Source organism: Macrosteles quadrilineatus, unplaced genomic scaffold (assembly GCF_028750875.1).
Source record: "Macrosteles quadrilineatus isolate MER2022 unplaced genomic scaffold, UCM_ALF_1.0 Scaffold_5__1_contigs__length_97177068, whole genome shotgun sequence".
NCBI classification, from domain to species: Eukaryota; Metazoa; Arthropoda; class Insecta; order Hemiptera; family Cicadellidae; genus Macrosteles; species Macrosteles quadrilineatus.
The window spans coordinates 45,336,025-45,361,377 of record NW_026542598.1 but is presented as its reverse complement, the minus strand read 5'-3'; the positions used below and the strand labels follow the sequence as shown (position 1 = coordinate 45,361,377).

At 36.0% G+C, this 25,353-nt stretch overlaps 1 protein-coding gene across 1 annotated transcript in view; it reads left to right on the top strand.

Annotated features, from left to right (window-relative positions):
- Positions 1-714: 714 nt before the first annotated feature.
- Positions 715-25,353, top strand: part of LOC128995044 (NACHT and WD repeat domain-containing protein 2-like) — a 33,424-nt gene continuing 8,785 nt past the window's right edge. Inside the window, exons 1-15 of the mRNA XM_054419917.1 lie at positions 715-1,198; positions 13,524-13,738; positions 16,034-16,225; positions 16,804-16,971; positions 17,723-17,940; positions 18,469-18,600; positions 18,969-19,127; positions 19,845-20,012; positions 20,152-20,279; positions 21,518-21,758; positions 22,065-22,157; positions 22,691-22,834; positions 23,682-23,819; positions 24,441-24,560; positions 25,091-25,199. Of these exons, the coding sequence (XP_054275892.1) occupies positions 1,131-1,198; positions 13,524-13,738; positions 16,034-16,225; positions 16,804-16,971; positions 17,723-17,940; positions 18,469-18,600; positions 18,969-19,127; positions 19,845-20,012; positions 20,152-20,279; positions 21,518-21,758; positions 22,065-22,157; positions 22,691-22,834; positions 23,682-23,819; positions 24,441-24,560; positions 25,091-25,199 (2,293 nt within the window). The 5' untranslated portion in view covers positions 715-1,130. The remainder of the gene's footprint in view (positions 1,199-13,523; positions 13,739-16,033; positions 16,226-16,803; positions 16,972-17,722; positions 17,941-18,468; positions 18,601-18,968; positions 19,128-19,844; positions 20,013-20,151; positions 20,280-21,517; positions 21,759-22,064; positions 22,158-22,690; positions 22,835-23,681; positions 23,820-24,440; positions 24,561-25,090; positions 25,200-25,353) is intronic.

Genomic DNA, 25,353 nt, shown 5'->3' with positions numbered 1-25,353 from the left:
ATCATTCCAGTTGGTATATACCTAACTGTTGATATAGATTTTCAGCGAATTTCGACGGAGCAATTTTTAGTGCAAATTATTATACAGAATCAACCTGAATTAATTATTAATTTCCTGTTGCCCTGTTGGTATAGGTATGTTGTACTGTTTAAACTTCGTAGTAATAAAAGCAACATACACAATCGTCCGAACATATCCAAAGTGAGGGTGTTGCCATAGATAAAACATAGTTCCTTAGGGGACTATGTTTTATCTATGGTGTTGCCTAATGAAATAGTAGCGTTTCTGACTTCAACGCAGGAGGATGGGTTCGATTCCCCGTAGAATTTTAAAAAATTGAGGGGTTTGGTCGGTTTTGACAGTTTTTATTTTATTTTCCTTGCTAACTAAAAGCCACAGATGTAGATGTCTGGGTAGGTTACATAAAAATTAAAATAAAAGTGTTGCAAGGAAGCTGAAATAGAGTCTTGACTAAGCCTGTTTTATTTTGACCAGTATTTACATGTAAATTTGTGGATCTTTACGTTGAATCGTGGCGTTATTTCGAGAAATGTTGCATGATTAGTAAAAATTCCCAACGAAATACCAAAATATTGTCTTTCCCACCCGTCCAAAATCCCACGCTTACCTGAGGTGGGAATCAAAAGGGAAATTTATTTTCCTGGCTGAGCGCCCGCTGGGTTGGCAGCACTGGCAGCTATGGCGAGGGGCGTGCAGACGACACAGCTCACTGTGTTAAGACAGCGACGAAACGGCTGCCGCCCGATAAGTCAGTGATAATACGTTTCAACTTGTACATATTCCAGTGTTACCTAGTGCAGTGTAAACATGTGTTCAAACTACCTCCAGTTGATATCATCCGATGATAAAATCTGCAAAAAACGATCTATAGGGTTTTGCGAATCGGGAAATTGGTTTAGATAAGTGTTTTTTTTCCAGTAATAACTAAAATTGGCCGCCTCGTAACGCTGGACGGGAATTTGTCAATGTAATAATCCGCCGCTCTAAATAGGCTAAGGTTAAAAATAGGCAGTGACAGCGTAGGCGGGCTGACGCAGAATGTCAACCTAGCTGTGTTGAGTGGTTACGTTGAGTGTCGTGTTGATATGCTGCGTTGACGGCTGGGAGAGATGGGCAGTAGTTGTTCATCTGGACAAGCTCATAAAGACAAGGATACAACTTCTCAGCGCTCCGATGAGTGAGTACAGACTAATTTGCCAATCCAGACTGTCTAGCTAATTGCCTGATGGATAGCCGCGTCCGCGTGTCATATATAGGTTTTGGCGGGAATATATCCAATTTGAAAAAAAGTGTTTCTACGTACGTGATACTCAAAATTATCAAATAGCGCGTGGGGACAAAAATGTTGAGGGGTTTCCAAAATCTGTAAAATGTAAAAAGCAGAAATGTTTAAATGTTTTCTCTCTACTTAAATTTAATTTTATGTCAACATTTACAATGCAAATAGAGATACACGTAAGAAAATTTAAATTTCAGTTTTTCCTTCAATATTTTTTACTCTTGTGAATGTAACAGTTTTGATTAATCTTTTCAACTAAAATATAAACATAAACCAACTGACATATTCTAACTTAGTATACCGTACTATCCAATAGAACACGTAAATGCAAAAAAAAATAGTAAGTGCAAAATCCGTAATTTGATAGAAATCGGCACAGGAACCTTTTCACTTATGGACACCTTGCAAAAATTTCTTAAACAGTCTTATAACTTATTTTTTCGTCTAGTACGTCTATAATTCAACACAAAAAATATATTTAAAGGTCAATAGCCAATTAATTGTACACAAGTTTCAAATTGCTCAGGAACAAGAAAAGCTACATGAAATATGGGCATAACACCGTACAACATATTAACATATAACATAAAATTCAATTGGAGTACTATAACAATATGCATTCAAAATCTTAGTTTACTTGGTGATTCAATGCCGCGCTAAGATATAATACCCCCGCTGCAGCAAACCTGCCGACTTAGCGAATTTCCATTTCCCTGGATTGATTTTTAATTAATCTATTAAATTAAACATATGTTTAACGAGTAGGCTACCTAGGTTAGCTGCTACAGGGAAACTAATAAAGTGTGTTTTTATTAAAATATCAATAGCTTAGTATGAAATGAATAAATCCGCCAAGTTTGATAAAAATATATCCACAAACAAGCCAACTACAACACATTATAATATTCTCCATGAGAATAACATGGGAATTTTAAATTAACAATTTTTTGAATTTCCTCCGTAACCAATCATCGTACAAAAACACTTTGATGTACTAAATTATTTGTTTTTCAAGCTCTTTACAAGGCTCTGGAGAAAAATTGATAGATTTTGTGTTTTCAGGGGGAAAAAATGAGAAAACCCCATTTTTACCCCATAAAACCCCCGTTGAACCCCGTTCCCATGGTCCGATTATGCTGGTTCGCGAACTCATTCAAGTTTATCCCGCCTTACACCTTCAAACCAAATTTTATCAAAATCGGACAAGAATTACTCAAGTTAACGTGCGGATGGATATATATATATATATACAAGCTGCTATACCCGTGCTTTGCAACGGGAATGAAATGTGACCTAAAGAGCTATTAAATTGGCGCTGATGTGTGTTTTAAAATACAGCAACTCTATGATATAGTTTGAAAATATAGGCTAAAGTGATTTAAAAGCGTAAACCTACCTACTACTTTCAACCCTCTTCTTTTGAAGTTAATAAATCCGTAAGAATATGACAACATACCTTAGTGTAGTAAGAGCATCAATTGCTTCCTATTGATGCTACATGAATTACATGTTTTACCACAATTCTTCAATTTTAGTCAAGCGTCTTCACATGTAGCTAAATATAAATTAAAATATGAAACTTTGAGCAATACTTTACAAAACGTATACAACCTCACTTTAAAACCAAACATAACCCTCCTCAATCTACATAAAGTGTCACAAACATATTTTTCGAGTAAATAAACAAACACCAGTTCATTGTACTGAACAGCTGTTTCTTTAACTAAATTAAATTAAATCACTTAAACATTGGAAGCATGCCAGACGTAGCCCTTTGGGAATCAGCCTGTGGGGCAGAGCCCTTAGGATATCCGTCCATATCAATACTTTTCGGCAAATCTACACACTCTAAGCTTCATTTTGATGTGCCATATGCCTATATTTTTACTTGGTAAATGACCTTAACCGTTTACATAAAATTTGATTGTATCACTATAATAATATAATAGATAGGCCTATATACAGGGTGTTTTTTTTTTTACTTGCATCTTTATTTATGTAAAAACCGCAATAGATAGAAATATGCAGTTGGCGGGAATCATCTATTGACGTAAGGGGCACAATTTTTTTTGAATTCAACGTTACATTCACATTCCCCCCCTTTCCCCCCCTGCCCCCAACTTAATTGTTTTAAGTAGCAAGGTACCCCTTGTGACATATCAAATAAAAGAGCATGAAAAAAGAAAATGTTTGATGAAAAAAAAATTAAAATCGGCTCATGAATTTGTGAGATAATCCCCCCCTTTTCCCCTACCCATAACTTGTTTTTTAATAGCAAGGTACCCGCCCTTGTGACATATCAAATTAAAAATAAATTTCACCAAACATTTTCCTTTTTTCATGCTCTTTCATTTCATATGTCACAAGGGGTACCTTGCTATTAAAAAAAAATTTAGTTCCGGGGAGGGGGAGGGGGAAATATCTCGCAAATTTATGAACCGATTTTAAATTTTTTTCATCATACATTTTCTTTTTTTATGCTCTTTCATTTGATATGTCACAAGGGGTACCTTGCTATTTAAAAAAATTAAGTTGGGGGCAGGGGGGAAATGGGGGGAATGTGAATGTAACCATAGATGAAGTAATATAATATTATTATTATATTACTTCATCTATGATGTAACGTAGAATTCAAAACAATTGGGCCCGCGACGTCAATAGATGATTCCCGCAAACTGCATATTTCTATCTATTGCGGTTTTCTATATAAATAAAATTTGAGTTTTGTCTGTACATTGCTCAGAATCATAAATTTGTAGGTTATTTTTACGTTTTATACATTAAAGAAGCCGAAACAAGTCTCATCTAAATTTCTGTCTGTCTGTCTGTCTGTCTGTCTTTCTGTCTTTCTGTAACACTCAAGATGGCATTTTACGCAATCTTCTCCAGGAAAACGAGAGTACCTATCAAGATCCAAGTCATTTTAATGTATTCACTGGATTGGTGAGAGTGTCTTTACCCATTACAATATGGCCCCACTACTTAGTAAATAAAATTACGGACGTTCAAAAATGCAGTTTTGTGCGATTTTTGTCAAGTTTTCGTCCAATTTTTATCACATAATGATCCACGATTACTAGAAAAATACATGAAATAACGAACAGCTGTCCGGATCAAGATTATTTTTTCTAGCTGTCACTGATATGTTTACAAATGTTGTTTACAAATACCGCAACCATTTCCGATCACGTTGTGAAGGTAAATCCCATCCAAGTGACATTAAAAACGTTGTCTTACATAACGGATTTAATTAATCGCAAGTGGAATAATATAGTGTAACCGTAAATGAAATAATTAATAACTAGGCATCATCCAGGTCAGGAACCAGAGATTCTTTGTGTGTAAAATTGTTCTTGAGTTTTGATAACCCGAAAGAAGACCTTGAATCAGTGTTGTATAGGGCTGGGAAACTTGAATTTATTAATGATCGTCACCAATAGCTTACTAACAAGGATTCCACTCATTGACGGTGCTTCAATGGCGGTTGTGTAAAGTGTAAAGTAAAACCATTGACTATATTACACTACGTAGTGTAGTGTTATATAGTCAATGGTAAAACACCACAACTGCAGTGGGTGATTGTAACAGAGGTTTACGGTTTATGGATTATGCTAAACTTGCTTTTCCGGTGTCACTTTCTGTTCCTACTCACTGTATGATGCAATCGCCGGACCATACAGCCAATAGGCCCATAGCCCATCTCTTGGGTACTTACGCCTACCCAATCATTCATAACAACCTTTTCGACGACGATCCTTGATACCGGTAATTTTCCCTAGAATACACGGCCTCCCTACTTGAAATAAAATTACAAACGTCTAAAAACCCAGTGTTGTGTAATTTTTGTCATATTTCATTCTAATGTTAAAAGATATACGAATCATTGTTTAGAGAATAGGCCTACGTAATCTATTAAATAACAAACAGTTAATTGTTTGTATGAGGTAGTTTTTTTTCAAACTGACACCAATCATTTTACATTAAAAGTTGTTTACGAATAAAGCAATTAATGGGAAATAACTTTGATTGCCAATAAACTTTTTACGAGAAAATCCAAAACCAAGAAATCAACAACTTTGGGACTTGATTAACGCATTTAATTTGTCGGACGTAATTCTTAACCGTAAACGTTTGTTTTTGGTACTGGTTCTTTTCCTTAGAACCATTGGTAGCAGCCAGAATCATTTTTACTTACCAACACATCACTGTAATTTACAATTAGTTATCGTTGGTGTTCACCTTATTTATACAGTCGTATTATAGCCGTACTCAATTTAATTGATGTCTTAACTGTATAAGTTTTGCTTTTTCTGTCCGGATTCAAAATTTTAGTTTATGCTAAGAAAATGATTACTCATTTAAGTAAAACATTTGTTTAGCAAACCATCATGAATTGTTTATGATTTACGTTGTTTATGTAGCAATAGTTTGTGGCCTATTTTGGTAATTTTTATTATAAATTACCAATCTAAATTGTCTATAGTACTTCATTTCATATAGTAAGACGCCATTTCGACAGCATTTCGGGTCATCTTCGGTCCAAGTAAATATAGATTGGTATGATAAAATTTGATGACATTAATACAAATTTCAAATACCGGTACTAATTTTATACGTACTTTGTTATGCTTAAAACGTAGCAAATTCCCTAATTAAGTTCTGTATTTTTGTGTGTTTTGTTGGTAACGCATTTATGTCCTTATTTCTCAGTGCCGCGAAAAGGACAAGAGCACCTTGATAATTAAAATGTCAACCCGAATAAAGTGTTAAAGGGTGAGGTTGAGGTAGTATACTTTAAATGCTTTGAACCATTGTGGGAAGTAACTTTCATCTATAGGCCTATGCCTTTCAACCTTAGGGCGATGCCTCATAGATATAGGCCTATAAAGCTTTTTTAGTTTAATCATTGGATTTAACATATGGACTAACACGATCCGGGTGACATTTAATTGCGAAGCATGTGTTTTGGCTTGAAACCGTCAGATACGGTCAGATACTGTATTTGCGAAGGTTTATATATAATAGTTTTGCCAGCATATCTAAAAATATGCAAACCAACTGCTGTTCTTAATTTAAAACGTACGTTTCAACTGACTACGATAAGATCCCCGTGCGTAGAACGGACACACAGCTAGTTACATAAATAAAGATGCAAGTTTTTAAAAAAACACCCTGTATATATATTTGAACGAATGGTATTTTTGACCTCTGGGAACATCAAAATGAAAAAGTAAATCGGTCCCGGGCCTACGTCTACCATGAGACCTACGGTAATCGCGGCTTCCCTATAAAGTAACACTTTTAACAAGCTAACACAAGTCTCAACCTGTTTTATTATTTAGTTACTATACTAGTAGGGTCTATACTATAAATTAGACATCCCACAGGATCCCGCTGTGTTTCCTAATTTGATTATGGACAGTTTTGTAGGAGTCAGTTGGGACGTAGGTAGTTTAGTACATTATTAAACTTCAGTCCCTATAGATTTATCATCTTTGAGTCAGATGATAACAATTTCAGGTTCGAATAAGAATAAGAATATTTATTTTCCTTTTGTCCACATATAGGAAGCATTTGGTATTTTTGACACTTATTGTTTATTGTTGATTTATTTCAACAGCAAGTTGACTCCTTAACTTAAGGTACATTACATAGGCATTAATTCTACTTATAGCATACGAAGTCAATGTAGTAAGTATCTTATCAAAAGTGATTGTATATAGTGCGGTACAGTACGACCATCGAAGTATATAACACAACTTCGATGAGTACGACTCGTCTTGACGTTCCAAAAACGAGACACACAGACCGTGACGTGGCCAGGTAGAGCACTTTATTCGAGATTGACCATACTACACACATATACATACACACCAATATTAGAACAGAAAGCTGTATGGATCGTAAACATAAGCAAATGGCGTAACTGGCCAGAATCCTATACCAATAACACATTAGTTATGTGGTTTAGACAGTTCCATTATTGAATTAAAGTTTACTTTCGGGCCAGTAACCTTATTTGTTTATGTTAATGAACCATTCAGTTGCTTTTCTAGTAGGCCTATTCGTGATACATTATTGGTGCTAGAAGTTCGTTAAGGGCGAGAGCAGCTGAACAGCTGACTTTCCTAACCCTTGGCGCGAACTACTTTAGTTGACGCTTCTCCCTAAATTTTGGGCCGTGTTCAGTCTTGAAAGGTGATTTCACGCAGTTTTACCCCGGGCGCTTGTTCTATAATGTACGGTATTCTATAATATTTTATACAGCTAAAATATGATTGTGTTCCTGTCAGCAGTCATAAAGGTCGCGACCTAGGTAGGTACCTCATCGCGTCTTTCTGGGAATTGACTAGATATAACTTCAGTTCCACTTCCAAATTCTCCTTTACTACCTCTTCTAGACGGAATTTTGACTTAGCAGTAATGGTAACGAAAGGCGGACGCCACCACCGCGTGCCACTCAGGACAAAAGATCGGGGGTTAAAAGAAACTTGACTTTAAACCGTATATTAGATAATTGTTTTGGATTACTTTAAATCATTTTTTCAACACACACTAAGCTATGTTCAATACAACAATACAAACCTATCAACGAACGCTTGTCAATCGTTAATATTCTAACATTTACGATGTCTGCGTGTACAGAATGAAAACAAATCCTATGCTCAGTCCAGCTGTTTGTGAAACTTATTAGTAGTGCGACAAAGTATGTTTCACTATCGTATATGTAAATGACTTACGACCATGGTAGATTGCAGCGAGCAACTATCATGAACACATTGGCGTGTTATACTGAATAATACTATTTCCTAGTCATGAGTGACGTGTCTAATACAACTTGTAGCTAGTTTTTTAACCAAAATCGTCGTAGTTGATGTGAGCCACCGACAGATTGTGCTGATCTAAATTACTGACTTCTGTGGAATACACAATCTTTTTTACCAATTCAAACTAATGGAATGACTTATTGTGAGCTATAGCAACTGTTGTTATGACCTATCAACTATGTCAGCAACAAAAATTAAGGTAGGAAATAGAGTTTTCGTCACTAGCGCATTCTGTGTCTGGCTCACACAACTACGTCCTTTTTCTCCAAAAATTTGCTATTTCTATCTAGGCTTCTTTCATGGACGAGACTCTATCAAATTTATGTTTAAGTTGTGTAGATGTATACTAGAGCACAAGGCATGAATGAGTGTGTTTTGCGTGTTTGTTGTTACAAGTGCTACGTACAGGTTACGTCACGTTCACTACAATGCTTTAATCGCGTCATGCCTAATATTTAACAACGACAGCATTATATAGTCAACCATGAATCGTTAATTACAAATGGCATAAGTAAACAAGTGTGAAAATATTGTGAGGATTCAAGACGTAATAGTTTTTGCTGGATAACTTTTTCAACCGATTTTACAGCAATGACTTTGGTATCGTTTTTGGATGTGAGGTGGTTTCCTAGAAAACCTTAGAACTCTACCATAATAAAAGGTTATGTCTTAAAGTTTATTGAATTTGGCATCTTTAGATTGAATTTGCAGACGTTTCAGCCAAAAGTTAAAATATTTTGGATACGAAAGAAACATAAGCCTATTGATGATTTTTGAAATACTCTATACTTAAACGATTTTAGTTTTTAATTTAATTGGATACTTTTTGCCTCAGATACTAGTTTTGAACCCTTCAAATTGCGCAATATGCGCGCGGGTACTTCGTAAATTACCTATAAGTGATATCATGAATATTAGAACCGAAACCTGTATGGATAATAAATATAAACAAATGACGTAACGTAGAGTTATTATATATCGATGGACGTAACTGGCCCGAATCCTATACAGTACTAATATAGCATTAACATGGTTTAGACAGTTAAATTTAAGCAATGTTAAATAATGTTTACTTTCGGGCCATTAACAGAGAGTGATATTTTTTATAAAGTTTTCGAAAGGATATCCTGAATGTTGGTGGGTGGGTCCTCAGAAAGAGTTTTTTTTGTAAACCACTGCTAGAGGTTTGATAGCTGAATTCCTTCGCCATCACATGCTTGTCAAGTATGACCACAAGTTATACATACCGAACTGTAGATTTGTTTAATTTATAACTGGTATCATAATCACTTTGAAATAATTTAAGTATTTAAAACGAAGCAGTTTTCATAAACTAAAACTGTATTGATTTGTTTATTTCGCCACGTAAATGTGACCCTTTGTATTGGTAAGCATAAACGTCATCAAACACTTTATGAGGTTTCACGATTTTTCTTTTAAAGGAAAAAACCATTTTGAAATGAAGGAATGTCGAGGCCATGATTTTCATTTTGTGTTTAAGTTATCTGACTGGCTGTATTGGGGGTTTTGCTTCCCTATAATTGTCGGCTCACTTTATATATTGGTAGGATTTAAAAGTATACACTTTTACTTTTAGGTAAGCGTTTTTAATGTACAGTATTAGACATATATCAGCGGCACTCACGTCGTACCAGATACCGTAGTCTTATATAAGTGTGTACTACTTTAAATTTGAGGAAAATATATGCTATACGATTATATTCTAAATATTGTTCCTAATATCAATTAAGGATGTGTAAACATGAATAAATGAATTTATTTCACATATTACAAAATACTTTACAATCATAATAATTGTTGAGAAATGTAAACTGGTCACTTTTTCAAGTAGTGTGGCCAGATAAAAGGTTAATCATACATAATAAATAATAAATTGTTGAGCCTAGCATCAAATGACAAATATTTTATCCGCCTGCTGTAACATCTGGGCAAAACTTAGACTAAGAAAGTGTTAACAAAATACACATAAAATAAGGTAACACAATCTTATACCAAAGAGTTGGCAAGATAACCTACATCCTGTTGAGAACTAAGCCAAGTGATTGTTCTTTTACAAAAGTGTTTGAAATTTCTTGTATTTTTAATATGAAGCGGAAGCTGATTGTAAAATTTTGGACCCAAGTATTGAAATGAATGTCTGAAAAAAGTTTTGTTTACTTTGGGTAATTTGATAAATTTATTTGCAAAACTTCTTGTACTGTAAGGATGATTTGGAATTATATTTTCTCTGTTTCCGCTCCGGATGAAGAACAATCTCAGGACTTTAAAAATAAAAAGATGTTGAACTGGTAGAATGCATAACTGTTGGTATAATGGAAAAGAGCTAGTTCGTTTAGGTTTTTTGACAATTATTCGCAAGAAAAAATTTTAAATTGTTCTAATCTTCTCTAATAATGTTTTGTAAGTACCTCCCCAGCAAGGCAAGGCATATTGTAATCTTGAATTTATCAATGCAAAATAAAGTGTTCGTAAAAGTGAAGTGTTACAAAAATTTCGTAGAAAATAGAACTTTCTAATTTGTGCGATCTTAATTTTGAGTGTAGTTCTAAAATATGGTGTTCAAAAGTTAGTTTCTCATCAAGCAAAACTCCCAAGTATTTAATCGATTTAACTTTTTCTAATGGTTGGCAGGTACATAAAACATTCATACAGATTATTTAAAGTCCTCCCGGGTTGCCAAGCACGGGTATAACGGTTAGTACTAATTATTAGATACAGTAGTTACTACTCATAACTGTAATTAAAATTATAAAACCACCTTTACTGGCCAATTAGAAACGCAACTCTAATGAATTTCGAGGTTTTTATGTAACCATTTAAATTTTTAAAGTATCATAGCTTCAACTATGGATGTACCGGTACTATCGTGTTGACATTGTTACTACTAAAGTTTGGGTAAACATTTAAATTTGGACATTTTTTATTTGTGACTGTATCCTGTTTATCTTGATACCGTTTTATGATATCTATCTAAGCCTATGGTTTCATACACATTCAAAATGCGATATATTACGGAATCACGAACCCAAATATAACTTGCTCGTAATTTATCGCACACCACTAATAATGCTCCCCTAATAATTTTTAACCAGTCGTTATTTTCAGATACATACAATTCTCTCTCACCACCTACGGTGGTGCTAAACTGTATTTTGAATCAATCCACATCTAAGTTTACCAACAAGCCACCGGCCCAATGAGGAGACTACGACGTGGCGGGGTGGGGGTATGCGTATACTACGTGCGTGCAGGTGGAGGGGGTGGACTATCGACCCCGCTGCTGACGTCACCGCTGACGCAGACCGACGCCCGGGTCTCTTGCTGACGTCTAGATCGCATCAGCAACTGACGCTGATCCCCTGGGCCTCTAATGAACTCCACTAAGGACCCGTGTTGCAGCGGCGCTTCTATTTCCTCCGATATTGGAACTGTAATCAGGGGATGTAAAAGATTCAGGCCTCGCTTATTGCATAGAATATGTGCCCGTAAATGTGGGAAGCTATTATCAGTTCAATCGTTTATTGATTTATATATACTTCACGTTTTTAAATTACATGTTTCCGTCCTTATTCCTTAGTTCACTTCCAAATTATCTAAATATTTAACTCCGTAGGCGAAACGGTCCCCTCGAGTTATCTCGAGCTAGGAAAAAGGTAACATGGCTGTTGAGGATTAGTTTTAAAGCTTAAAGTCCAAGGACGGTGGGAAAAACATCAGAAATGTCAACAATTATCCTTACTCTGCGCCACAGGCTTTCAAACATGGCCACGTTTAACTCCAGGCCGAGTCTTTGAAGTGGCAACATCGCAAGTAGGGTTGTAACAGCTGATTTGTTTGGATGCAGCTAATGGTAATTTGTGTATTTTTTTAGAACACGAAAGCTTGGTTGCTGTGCTATGAAAATATTGACTCCACTTTAAAAGTACAAAAATTGATTTTCAATTTAAATATTGTTTTTGTTTTCAGTTCTACATGTTTTATTTTCAATCTTTCAACAAATTTATGTTAATAAATTTTAATTTAAATGAATAATACGCAAAATAATGAGCTGGTGTCAATTCTACCAGGCCGCGGCCTGTAGTTAAAGGTGGCCGTGCTCCAGGCCGCGGCCTGGTAGAATCGGCAACGTTGCAAGTAGTGTTGTCTAGCGCCAGACGTCCCATAAGATAACATGGCAGACATGTGACACCAGCTCATTAATTTGCGTATTATTCATTTAAATTAAACATAAATTTATTAAAAGTACTATTTTTGTACATTAAATTGGAGTAAATATTTTCATAGACCAGTAACCAAGCTTTTGTATTTATTTTTTAAATACACAAATACCATTAGCCGCCTTCAAACAAAACAGCTGATTGCTGATACACATACAACCCTACTTGCGATGTAGCTACTTGGAAGGCCACGAGTACGAGTTAAAAGGTTGTCATTATCTAATGGAATTACTGCGATACTGCCACAGTGTTTCTATAAGCTGTTTCAATTATTCCAGCTGATGCAAACATTGCTTATTTGTTTGTTTATTGATTTTAGTTTTCTGTTTTTAGGTTAGAATGGTAATGCAGCATTGAAATGTATTGTTTAGGGGAAGACCACGACTACGAAGGAGAGTTTAGGAATGGTGCACATAATAGGGGATGGTAAAGCCAAATTACAAGGTGAAGGGCAGCAATTGCTGTTATGGGCCCCTAGTTTTTATTAACTCCCTTGTTGACCCAGCAACAAATTAGGGTTATGTTAAGATTGGGATATTGTTATATGACTTCATTTATTAAGATGCAGTCTGAGATTGTGGGGCCTTTGGGGCGTTAATTTTCATCCAAACTTGTAATACAAGAGAATAGCCTCGAGAGAAAAGTTTGGAAATGGGTTATGGAGTGTAAAAATGGCCGGGGAATCCATTTTCCTTGGTGGTCTTCTGTGAGAATTCTGGGTATCGACCAAAAACACGATTCCTTCCGAAGTGAACATTTTATTCATGGCCATTTTTCAACTCCTTAGCCTATTTCTGCTCTTGCTCGACTATCAGGGTCATAAACTTCAGTCATCTGGCGATAAATTCAGCATCTGATATGTTTCTTGTGGTAAAAAACGTATCACTGACCTTATCTCACATACAACGGGAGATTCAAAAGTTAAAAACTCTTAAAAACACACAGCAAAGTGTACATGCCAGGTACAAAGCTGTAAATGGTGTCATTCTGTTAATAAATGACGCCAGTAGTAGCGAGGAGCCTCGCAATACGCAAAATAAGCCCTTACTTAAAAAAGCCGCCCTCGTAGTATTGAAAGGATTACAAACCATCTAAACATGATCTACCACTCTACGATTGAAAATAATGTGTGAATTAACCAAGTTACTTTTATTGCAGATCTCCCAGTTACCAAGTATGCAAGAACAAGCCAGAGTCAGACCAGAAGACTGCTGTGGCTCCCACAGTGCAGAGTGGGGTTGTGTTGGAGCCGGCTACTGTGGAGTCAGTGGCCCGCCAGGCTCCCAGTGTTCAAGCTCCAGCCCCTGCTGTCACAGTGGGAGGCAACAAGGGTCCTAAGCCCTTCCGGAGCATAGCGACCTCTAGCTACTCCAGTGAGTAATCAATCTAGGAATATAATATTTATGAGGCAAATCATAGCTTAGATGATTTCCATTACCGCCTCCTCATTTACAACACTTTATGATGGTTATGACACATTTACCTTTTTATTGAGGTTTTACGCGGTATTCTTTGGAACAAAATGATTTATACGGACCAGATTGTCGCCTAGGTAAAACATAAATTTGACATGTGTCAAGGGGCAAGCCCTGAAATCTTAGATCTTATGTTGATCTGTCCTGAAGCAAGCTTGCGGTTATAATGTAATGCGCTATGAACCTGAGAAAAATTATGCCTTCCCTCCCGTCCTTGCGGGGTATTGTTCTCTTCCTTACAACACCCACAAACCTAAAACCTTTTGCTTCCCTGGGCCCAGGCACATTTACTACACCGACCCTTACCTGTAGTACTGTGACACTAAATTCCATATGTTCAAAAGAGGATAGATTTTTAGGGAGTTTTTTGCACAGCTGGATTCTCATACTACACGCTACTACAAGCTAGCCAACTGTTTGTGATTGAATGTTTTCCTTTAAAAGTATATGTATATATAGATGAGGTAGCGTATGGCTATCTAGTGGTTGATGCGTTACACTCCTATCCTCTGGGGATTTGGGTTCAAATCCTACCAATGAGTAACCTTTTTATGCATTGGACTCCCCCTCTTAAAGCTAGGCTATATGATAATTTGTTTAATATAATATCACACATTTATTGCTCTTCTTATCAATTTTCCTCTATGTGCCCCCTGTAAAGTGTTACAGCTTATCTAGGCCTAAGTAAGATTGTGCAATATGGCCCCATAAATTTCAAAGTTCTGATGGAGTCCAAACTTCTGTGCTCTAAAAAGAGATTTTTAACATAACATGAAACCTTGGGTATTTCAACTTTGAGTCTCTTCAGGAACAAAATTAAGTAAGTAACGATTACCTAAAATAATAATAAAATCGTAGGTAGTCTCCTTAATAAAAAGGAAATTTACTTACTGCTGTAATATTTTTTCTGAAATTTTAGTTGCCTATATAATTATTATAAAACTCAACGTTATAAATTTGAAAAGCATTTTAGTAGGTACGTCTATCCACATTTTCTGCTCTTAGAGTTCAGTTCAAATTAAAAACATTCTAGCGGATGTTGCTGCCACTCACAAATTTTAATTTAATCTTCACTGCAAAATAAGATGGCCAAGAATAAACTCACTGCTCTCAACTCCATCAACATTATTTCCTGCCACGAAATGGTTCAAATTCTTTGAATTCTTTACCTTATTTTAAGTATTTCCATTTCAGCTACGGTACATTTACAAAAATTTACGGTAATTTTAAACCAACGTCATACGGTCACAAAATATTGATTTCATAAATATATAGCACATATCTGACAAACAGTTGATTTTTGTTCCTTATAATCCATTCTGAAGTTATAAAGGTTGAACATAAATGGGAAAAAAATTTACCAAACATTAGCTAAATAAAATTTAACTATTGTATTACTACAATATTATTGTGTCATAGCAATAGAAGGAATGGATTGTGTGTGTACCAAAACCTATTTTTTTTATATTCATTACCACTTATTTTCAGGCTCTTTGTGGTATTCTGTCAATTCTTAGGTCTACCAAGCAAACTGTTACATACTTTCCCCATTAGCTTGTCAACAACCGTTATAATAGGTAAGCGGTGAGCGGTGGAAGTAAACTGTGATATTTTATAGGTAAAATCACAAATATTCAACTTTATTTAAACATTAATTTGTACAGCATTTGGGGTTGTACCATTTGGTTAGGTGTTAAAAGGACTATAACATACAACATTTTTATGAAAATTGTTTGAGCCGTTTTGTGAAAATCTTATTTTTCCACTTTTTTATGGTGCTTTGTAGAAAAATCTCCATCAAAATAAAAAAATTTCAAACAAATTATAAATACCTGGAGGGAGAGATATCTACGTACCAAATAAATATTCATCAAAATTGGACCACAGGTGTAGTCTGTAGCTTTGCTCACATCTACACATACAGACATTACTTCAAAAATGAATTTAATGTGTTCAAAGGGGGGGGGGAATATGTTTCCCTCCAGAACACAAAAGAAAAAGTGTAGACAAAAAACCATAGCTTCTTCCTCCTACCATGTGTAGGGGGAGAACGTAAAAACTGGTAAAATGTATTTTACCAGTTTATAGACAATATTTGGTAAACGTATGTGACCTTAAATATAAGCTTTAATCATATTTTAGGTGCAAATCAGTATTTAACGACACAACCGCTACATATTATACTTGTCACAGCTGACTCAGTGTCTCCCAACTCTCCGCCCGGAGTGTTGAGTCCCAGGGAGGTAGACAAGTCCCGTTTGCCTCCACTGGTGCGTCGCCTGTCAGACAACAGTCAACACCTACTGCTAGGTGCGACCGCAGCCGCCCGGACCAACACTCGCTCTCGCAAGATTGTCATCTACATCTGTGCTGCTGACTCACAAGGTAAGACCTGCTTTTCGTAAAAAATTGTGATAAACGTGTACTTTGATGACCGTTGCCACCTCTAACTTCAGGTGGCGAGATAAAGTGACAACATGCTATGGCGGCAAACCAAAACAGCTGTTGCACTAATAGAGTGTCTGAACAATTATTTGTTTTCACGTTTGTTATTTCTGTTATCACGATGGCACTGGGCTACTTACCAATACCGCGGCCTTGTACCAGAGGAGGCTATGCCGTTGCACAGGCGTTAGTAAACTATAACAAACACAACTAACTGGTATCTGAAACAACCCTTTCATTTTGAAATAAATGAACCATAGTTGATAATTATTTAGACTCTCTGTGGTGTGACCTTTAAACTAACTGATTCATCTATTTATTATATCTTCAGAGTTTGTATTTACTGTACTTACTTTCTGATGTGGCTCTTGGTACACTACAAGGCACTTCACCTCGCCAACACACTGCTTTTAGAATCATCAACTACTAGAAGACCTTATAGGTAGAAAAGAACAGTGCTGTAGTATGTTTTTAGACTAAATAATTTGGCATGATTTATCATCACTACATTTTTACAGATTGCTGCATTGAGAAAGGGGTGCTTCATAACAAAATCTATCCTTCGTTACGAGAAAAGGCAGCCGGGAGGGGTTATGAACTTCATATTGTTGATCTTCATTGGAAAACCGGGTTGGAGAAGCAGCAAGACCATGAGTTTCCAGAGCTTTGTCTTGAAGAGCTTGCGAGTAAGTTTTACTTAACATTATATTTTGTTAGTTTATCCTCCTTTATGTCAAACACAAACTAGATAAAAAACTAATAAAATTATGTTCATGGCAAAAGATTTGAATAACTCTTAAAGGCATTGCCTATTCTTTTCCTTAATCTCTGTTTTATGTTAATTTATTTTTTATCCATATCTTGTTCAAGATATTTAGACAAACTTTCCTCCATATCCATGTCAATGTCTTATCAAGTTTAACTGTGATGGTAAATAATTTAAATTCTACGGTAAACACTGTTTTTTATAAGGATTGGATTCTGTTCTATTGACTTTTGGATTTTGAAGTAGTTATCCTATCTAAGTAAAGACTATCTGTAACCAAATTATTAAAAATCAGCATAGTTTAACGAGCCACAGCTAGAGTCTAAAATTCTATTCTTCATTAGATTTCATCATGTTGATGTGTCATAACAGATGCTGCTGCTTACATAATTAGCTGTTGTTTCAGTTAGGCTTGGCTAACAAATTAGTGTTTTTGTCAAAACTCAGTAATTTATCAGGGCAATGTGTCCATAGCATCTTGCTACATCTTCAACAAAGAAATGGATGAATCTCTCCATTGTGTACACAGTGAGAAAATCCAATTACAATGTTTAACCACAGAATATACCACCAGATTATTTTTAGATTTTATAAGAGTATTTTTTTTTCAATTTAAGAAACATATGATCACTTAATTAAGCAAAATGTTTCAATTTACATTTCGTCCCCAGGGCAATCGGACACGGGCTACGTCATCCCTGTGCTGTTCCTGAGCAACTCTCTTGGCACTCCGCTGCTGCCCAAGACTATCGAGACACAGGACTTTGAGATGGCTCTGAGTCAGGCGGACAACAAGGCTCTGTTGACCAAGTGGTACCAACTCGACAGTCACGCTCAGCCGCCGTGCTACAGGCTGCAGCCCATCGCCAGGCACATACCTGGCTTCAAGGTGATTGCAAACAGCTCATCTTAGTAATAAAGCTACACAGATCATCTCGCTCCATACGCATGTTCTCACACTCAAATTTGAAAATACCGACCCTAAATAGCTGGTATTGCCGTGTCAAAAGTTAACAAGAAAAATCGTGTTAGAGTGATGAACATGATGCGTATGTGCACAAGAACCCTTTCCCGCAACTATCGCATTTGTAATTTCGTACAATTATCTCAACAATTAATTTCCGTAGGATTAATCTAATACCTAGTGCTTGTGTTGTGACTCTCAATGATGTTGGGAGCCTATCCCTCTTCCCCCCTCACGTCATCCTAATTTACAAGATCTATAGCTATCTTTTTTGGATCCAATCGGGTGGACCAACGTTTCTAGGTGTCGAGATTATGCTTCGGCAAAAACCTCAAACAAACAAACCCAACAGGAGTAGATCATGACGAATCGTCTTGACTTCCCCATGAGTAATTGTGTCAATACCAAAATAATCTTCAATATCTGTAACAGAGAAATACTTTGGTGTTTCAGGAGCAATGTGTGGAAGAAAAAGAAAAGGCTCTTGCAGTTTGGTCGTCAGAGATTGAGAGGATACTGTCTGTTATGTTGGCAGCATTCCCTCAAGAGCTTCGAGACACGTATCTCACGACTGTAGTTGAGCAGGTACTGTATTCACTCTCAACTTCTTTTCTTTATTGTTTTAAGAGTTGGTTAAAATTTATTTGACAAAGAAGTCTTTTTAAGTGTAGTAACGTCTTTCCTTCATCCAAGTTTTGAGGGATTTCTTAAAGTGTAATAGCTGGTTCATGTTTGCTGGGAGGTTGTTGAAGACAGACTTCTCTTAGATGTACAAGACTGGAGCAAAGTGTGTATATAATGTTATAATGTATGTCGTATACAAAATTCCACTGTTTAAAACACTGATGAGAACAGTTTATAACATGTTTACAAAATAATTAGTCTCTCACCGAGCCACTTGTAGGGCTCAATGCAAGATATTTTTAAAAAACAATCTGTTAATTTCTGAGCAGGAGGTTCACAACACAGTTCTGATGAGCCAGGAGATGGCGCGTCGTTGCTTGTGGCTTTGTCGGGTCTTCACCCACACGACGGAGGACCCGAGAGTCACGCTCTCCCCCGCCGACGCCGAGCTCAAGAGACGGCTGGAGACTCTACAAAAAGCGCTCAAAGTAGGATATTCATCTTAAATCACTACACTAAAATATAGAAGTTAAGGAAAGGACAATTGGCTGATTAGAATTATTATGTACAAGCATAGGAATCAACTAGCTTACCTGGTAGACAGAGTCCAGATTAGCTTTGGTAAGCCCGGTAAGCCTAATCTGGACTCTGTCTACCAGGTAAGCAAGCTGATCCCTATACTTAATAATCCTACACTAAAATATAGTTATTTTTCAAATTTTAAGTTAGTAAATTGAGTGTTGAAATCTATTAGTGTTGATATATTTAAAAAATAACTATAAGTAGTTGCTGGTAACGATAACATGTGTAAATAAAAATCTATTTACATAATTTTCTTGTTTCAAAATTTAGTTGTTGACTCCTCAACTGGACACCTATGAACTCTTGTCCTAACCATTTAAATTTAATCAAAAATTAATGGATACTTTCGGAAAACCTCACATTATATGTACAAAATTAGTAATGTACAGTCACATGCTATGTTTATTTTCACAGCTAAGAACAGAATGATGCAACTATTTAAGTCAATCACATGTGGCTGTTTGAACCATTCAATGTACGATACATGTAACAGATCAGAACAAGAAGAAAATGTACTGTAGTTCTATAGGCTATATTAAAAAAAAAGTTGCTAAAATTTCATTTCCAACATGGGTTTAAAACATTTTTGAAAACCTAGGTAGACAGATAATTTTTTTTTATAGAATCAGCTGATTGAGCAACACATCCTGCGACTGACAGTCAAGTGGCAAGATGGAGGACTCAACACTGACAACACGGAACACGCACAATACGTGGCTGAAGTCACTGCCAGTCTCACCCAGCGATTGTCCACCACCATAGATAGTATAATAGAAGAAGATCAAAACAAGGTTAGTGTCATTTACTTTATGAGTTCGCTATAATTTTTCCTAGTCATACATTTTTCTTCGTGACAATAATATGGGATACTCTGGAAATGTTTATCTCTGTGGTTAAAACTCCTGTTATGATGCCGTGATTTGTTCACAGACTGTGATAAAATCAAGCCAAGGAATTGAAAGTGAGCTCCTCCAAGAGTTAATGATCCAAACCCACTTCACTCAGAGGGCAGCCCAGTGCAGTGTTAACAGGGAAGCCATCTTGCGAGAACTAAGAAGGTATTGAACGTTCAGTGCAAGTTAGTGTCTAAAGTTCTATTTTCTACCTCAATTTTTGTTAAAGTCAAAGTCATCTTTATTGTCACAAAACGTTTTTTTAAATGCTCTGGCACAGCCAGACAAAACAGGTGACGTCAAACTATACTAAAATAAACTAGCTTATTGGTAAAAATAAATACATAGTAACAAAACAAACAATTCACATTGATTTGTCTTCGAGAAACTGATCTATACTATAATAATTCTTTTCCAGCAAAAATTCAAATTTTTTTTCTTTAAAAGATACTAATCCTATATAGATTTGTAGTACCCAGGCAAATTGTTAAAAAATCTTTTACCCATATAAGAAGGTGTCCTTTCCACAAGATTTAATCTGTGTATAGGATATTGAAAATCTGTATGAAATCTAGTGTTATAATTGTGCCGATTATTTTCACTGTGGAGTTTTTCAAAATTTTATTTCACATACAATAAACATTTAAGAATATACAAATTAGGGAAGGTTAGAATCTTTAGTTCTTTAAAAAGTTGTTTGCAAGAATGTTTTACGGGTTTAAAAGTCATAATTCTAAGTATTCTTTTTTTTGAGTTTAAAAAGTTGATACAAAATGTTGCTGAGGTAGTAGACATGACATAAACGATGCTAAGGCTAACAATAAGTCGTCCTATCAATTTTACTTGGGCAAAATCTTCATATTTGACAAAAATCTGTAATTTACATCAGCGCAATCTGTCGGTGGCTCACTTGAACTACGTCCATTTGAGATGAAATGTCCACTTCTATCAATAGTCAAAAATACTTTGTAACCACCTAAAAAAAATTTCCCTAAAGATTGAGCTGGTGACCTTGTTATTGGTGGATCACTGCAACTATTAGATTAGAATTGCATGATATCCTCACCATATGGAAGAGATGATGCCTGTTTTACTAAAATGGTTTTTAGTGAAGACACCTTAACAATCCAAGGATCCATGACAGCTGGGTCTAGTTTTGACCCGATAAAAAAACCTAACTCAGCATCGAACCGGCAACTTTCTAAATTAGTAGGCGAGCACTAGAACCATTCAGCTTTATATGATAACCACTCAGTCCCACAACTTATGAAATTTTAAAGGTTAAAGCAAAGAAGGCTTAAGTTCCTTGCCTTATGTCCTGAAGAAGGAAAATACTAAACATATCTGAAAAGACTTATAACTTATAACTCAATTATAACATAGTTGTGTATTGACTGTTCCAGCTATGTTCTGGGAGAAACATCAAACGGTAAGACCGTAGTGCTGCATGGAGTCCCGGGTTGTGGTAAGACGACTCTGTTAGCCCGGGCTGCGCAGTGTTGCCACTCTTGGTTGCCAGACTGCGCAGTAGTGGTCAGGACGGCCAACATCTCTCCGCAGAGCTCCACACTAGAACAGCTTCTGCGCACAATCACCATACAGTGTTCCATCCTGAGCACCGGTTCACAAGTGTGGCTTAGGCATGTGAGTACCTGACAGTATGTTGCTCAAACCCCTTTTAGATTTTGCATTAAAGCAGTCTAGTCTGCTTCCATGGATATCAAAAGTCTGATCGTAAGGAGTGAACAGGTCTAGTGGTAGACCGCTGGCTTTGGTCCTTAAGTTCCAGATTGAAGTCATGCCAGTAACCATTGGATTTCATGAGTGAACATCACACATCCTACTTTTGCCATAAAAAGCTACCAAGTCTGTTTAATCTCTGTTTGAATCATTAATCGTATTACTAAAATGCCTTTAGACTTTATTTTAATTTGAAATGTTGAATTTCAGAATGTTGAAACCTACGCAGAACATTTACCAAAGATTTTGGAGACGGCATCGCTACAACGCACAATCATTATCATTGTTGATGGTGTTGACCAGGTATATATTCTTACATTTGTATGTACAGTATATAATATAGGTGATGAAAACTTTTAATTTATTCTAATCATGGTTACTTCAAATTCTCTTTCCAGTACATCATGTTCTCTGTCCCAACACTATGACCTAAATATTCTTTACACCTATTTTTATTTTGTAATGGAATCACATTTAAAATTAGATATGTCAATCTAACTTCATAACCTTATTGTTTACCTATCAGTTTCACTTACAAGTGGTAACTTACTAAGTAAATAGACAAACCGCAAGGGAGTTTTTAACTTCATTGACAAATTTCCACCAATGTATCCTATCAAAATTTGCTTCTACTCTACCAGTTTCTACTTCATAATCCCTTCAGCTGTAAAAAAATATTTTCTAACCATGGCCCTTTAGAAATTTTGTTTTTTCAATGCAGTTGTTTCAACCACCTTCACAGTTTTACCACTGACAGAAAATCATTTAAGTTCCTGAGTTTATAATTTGTTTTCCATACTGCCACTATAGAGTTTTTATTCTGTATTTTGTTTCAGCTTCAAGAGTATGGAACAGTTGGAGTTGATTGGCTGCCTTCTCCATTGCCGCAAAATGTGAAAATTATCCTCTCTATCTCTCAGGATATTGCATTGCTGCAAAAAATGAAGACCAGACTCGGAATTTCTGGAGTTTTCATTCAGGTATTGAATTCATGAATGTGTTGTACAACATACTAGATGTATGCACTATCCAGCCCTCCATAGCAATAATCAGATATGCCTACTTTATCCCAAGAGTAGTTAGTAGCTTCTTTTGGGGTTTAAAACTGGACCCATCTATCCTTTGGCTATTAGGCCTTTGACAAATGGCCATGGCAGTAGTTATAGTTACGAAGCTTTAATCTCACTTCATTCTAGACACATCCTTTACTCATTATTCAGGTTTAAATACACAATATTTTTTTCACTGTATTGATGGAATACTATAATAAAAATTTATAATTTTAGTGGCTATAATGCTATAAGTTAACTTATCTTACAAAATAATTTACTGATTACCATAAGTTTTTTTTTATGCACAAAACAATATTTTCATTTTTCAGTTTATATAAGGGATTTTTCATGATTGTAGAGCAATGTCCATTCTACTGTAGATATATAGTCATAGTAAGTAGTAACGATAAATTATCTTGACAATGTAGTAGTTTTTGTGTACGGTTACAACAAAAAGAAAGCCACAACTATACTTTACTTTCATGTGAACATATTTTTTAGTGTAACCATATGTACTTTACTTGTTTCACTCACCAGATAAGTTGAAACCACTTATGACGTTCTGTCTGTTTACTAATAGTGTTCTTTGGTTATTTTCATTGTGAGGTTCAATCGATTGCTGCCAAACATATCTCACTGTGGGATAATGTGTGATTGATCTTGGAATAGGATCTGGCTTTAGGGTGCTTAGCTACAATTTCATTGTCAAGATTTACTTTTCAACGTTTTCATTATAATGTAAAGTAAACCATTATTGTGATTATCACTGTTGTAGATTCCTGATCTGGACAAGGCGGAGGCGGAGAGTATTCTGTTATCTTCGGTGATGGAGTATAACCACAGTGTCAACAGTCACGTTCAGGAGTGTGTTGTCACTTCTGTCAAAGCTTGCACTCTTCCACTCTACGTCAAGGTAGATCCTCCTAGAGATTGGTTATTGTTACTGCGGTAGAATTCCAGTTATCAATAGAGACCAAACTACATTCAGATGATCAAAAATTTAGATACTGTAGTTGATTTTTTCTGAATTAGAGGGTATTTTATATAATATAGGCCAAGTCAAAGCCGAGTTTTTACAATCCCGATGGCAGAGTGCAAATATGTTGTGATTGAAAAATTCACGCTTTTGCCATGATTGTGGAGGACCATGATGATTTCGTGACCGCAGGAGACGATTATACTATCTAAAAGACACAGGAGATGTTCAAGATTTTGCCGCTGTCGCGGGAAACGAAGGTGGTACTCTGACTGCAGTATACGATAATGATGTATACAAGACTGCTGAAGATATTCAAGATTTTTTTTATTTTTTGCAATCGCTGGAGACGACGATGATGTTTGCAAAATTCTCAGTCATAAGCTCAGTCAATTTCTGTGTTCAAATCACCTAGTGCACATGGGTTACCACAGAAGTATCTCAAAGCTGAAATGATTCACCATCTGCGGTAAGTGTCAAAGTACACCTCAGGTGCATTTTTAAATCTGGTTAGATTGAATTATATATACTACAGCTGCATTTATTTATGGTGTTCAGGTACTGGCGTGGCAGACATCTTGGTGTGACACGGAACACAACATAGAACCTCAGGGGAAGGTTGACCAGCAACTGTCAGTCATGCTGTCTCAGCTGGAGGAGAAGCTAGGCAAAGAGCAGGTGAGGAGAAATTTAGCAAACTTGGGGTCTCAATCTCGGGATCCCAGGATCGGCTAGGACAAATCCCAAAATCCCAAGATTGGATTGAAGCCTTGGGATTGAAACCCCTACGGATTGCCCACACAATGGGAACTGTGTGAATTATGTCAATTGTACAAGGATTTTGTGGCTTGCAAATTTTTATATGTTTTAAAATTTGTTTACGGAATAATATTAAAATGACTATGTTGAGAAACAATGTCTTGATGGTGAGAGATCTACATTTACGTAAAAACTAATCTTACTGCACTAAGACCACTATTAGTTGGTAATTTTATGAGGCAGTCGCTTTTACTGTTTTAGTTGACAATCATACAAATTGGATTAAAAAACCAACTATAAGTCAGAATATCATATATGCCAATCATGAAAATTAAATTATCTTCAGGCTTTGGAAATCTCTGAAGCACTTGTCGTAATCTTAAAGTCAAAACCTGCATGACATTTTATTTTACCCTGCTTTATTTGTCAATGGATTTTGTTGTTCCCAGGTCTCATTGGCTATCGGTCTCCTGTCCTCAGCAAAATATGGACTGACAGATTCAGAAATGCTCGACCTTCTTGCCTTTACTGAGGTGTTCCACAGCAAAGACACTTATGGTAAGATTCATTTGAAAGAAAACCCACCAAACAAATTATGGATGTTTTGTTTGTTTGTTGAAAAAGTATAAAATTAAGTTGTAAAAGATCCAAAATAGGCAAAACTTTAAAAGAATCACAGCACATGAACATTTGAATATTTAAAATTCAAATG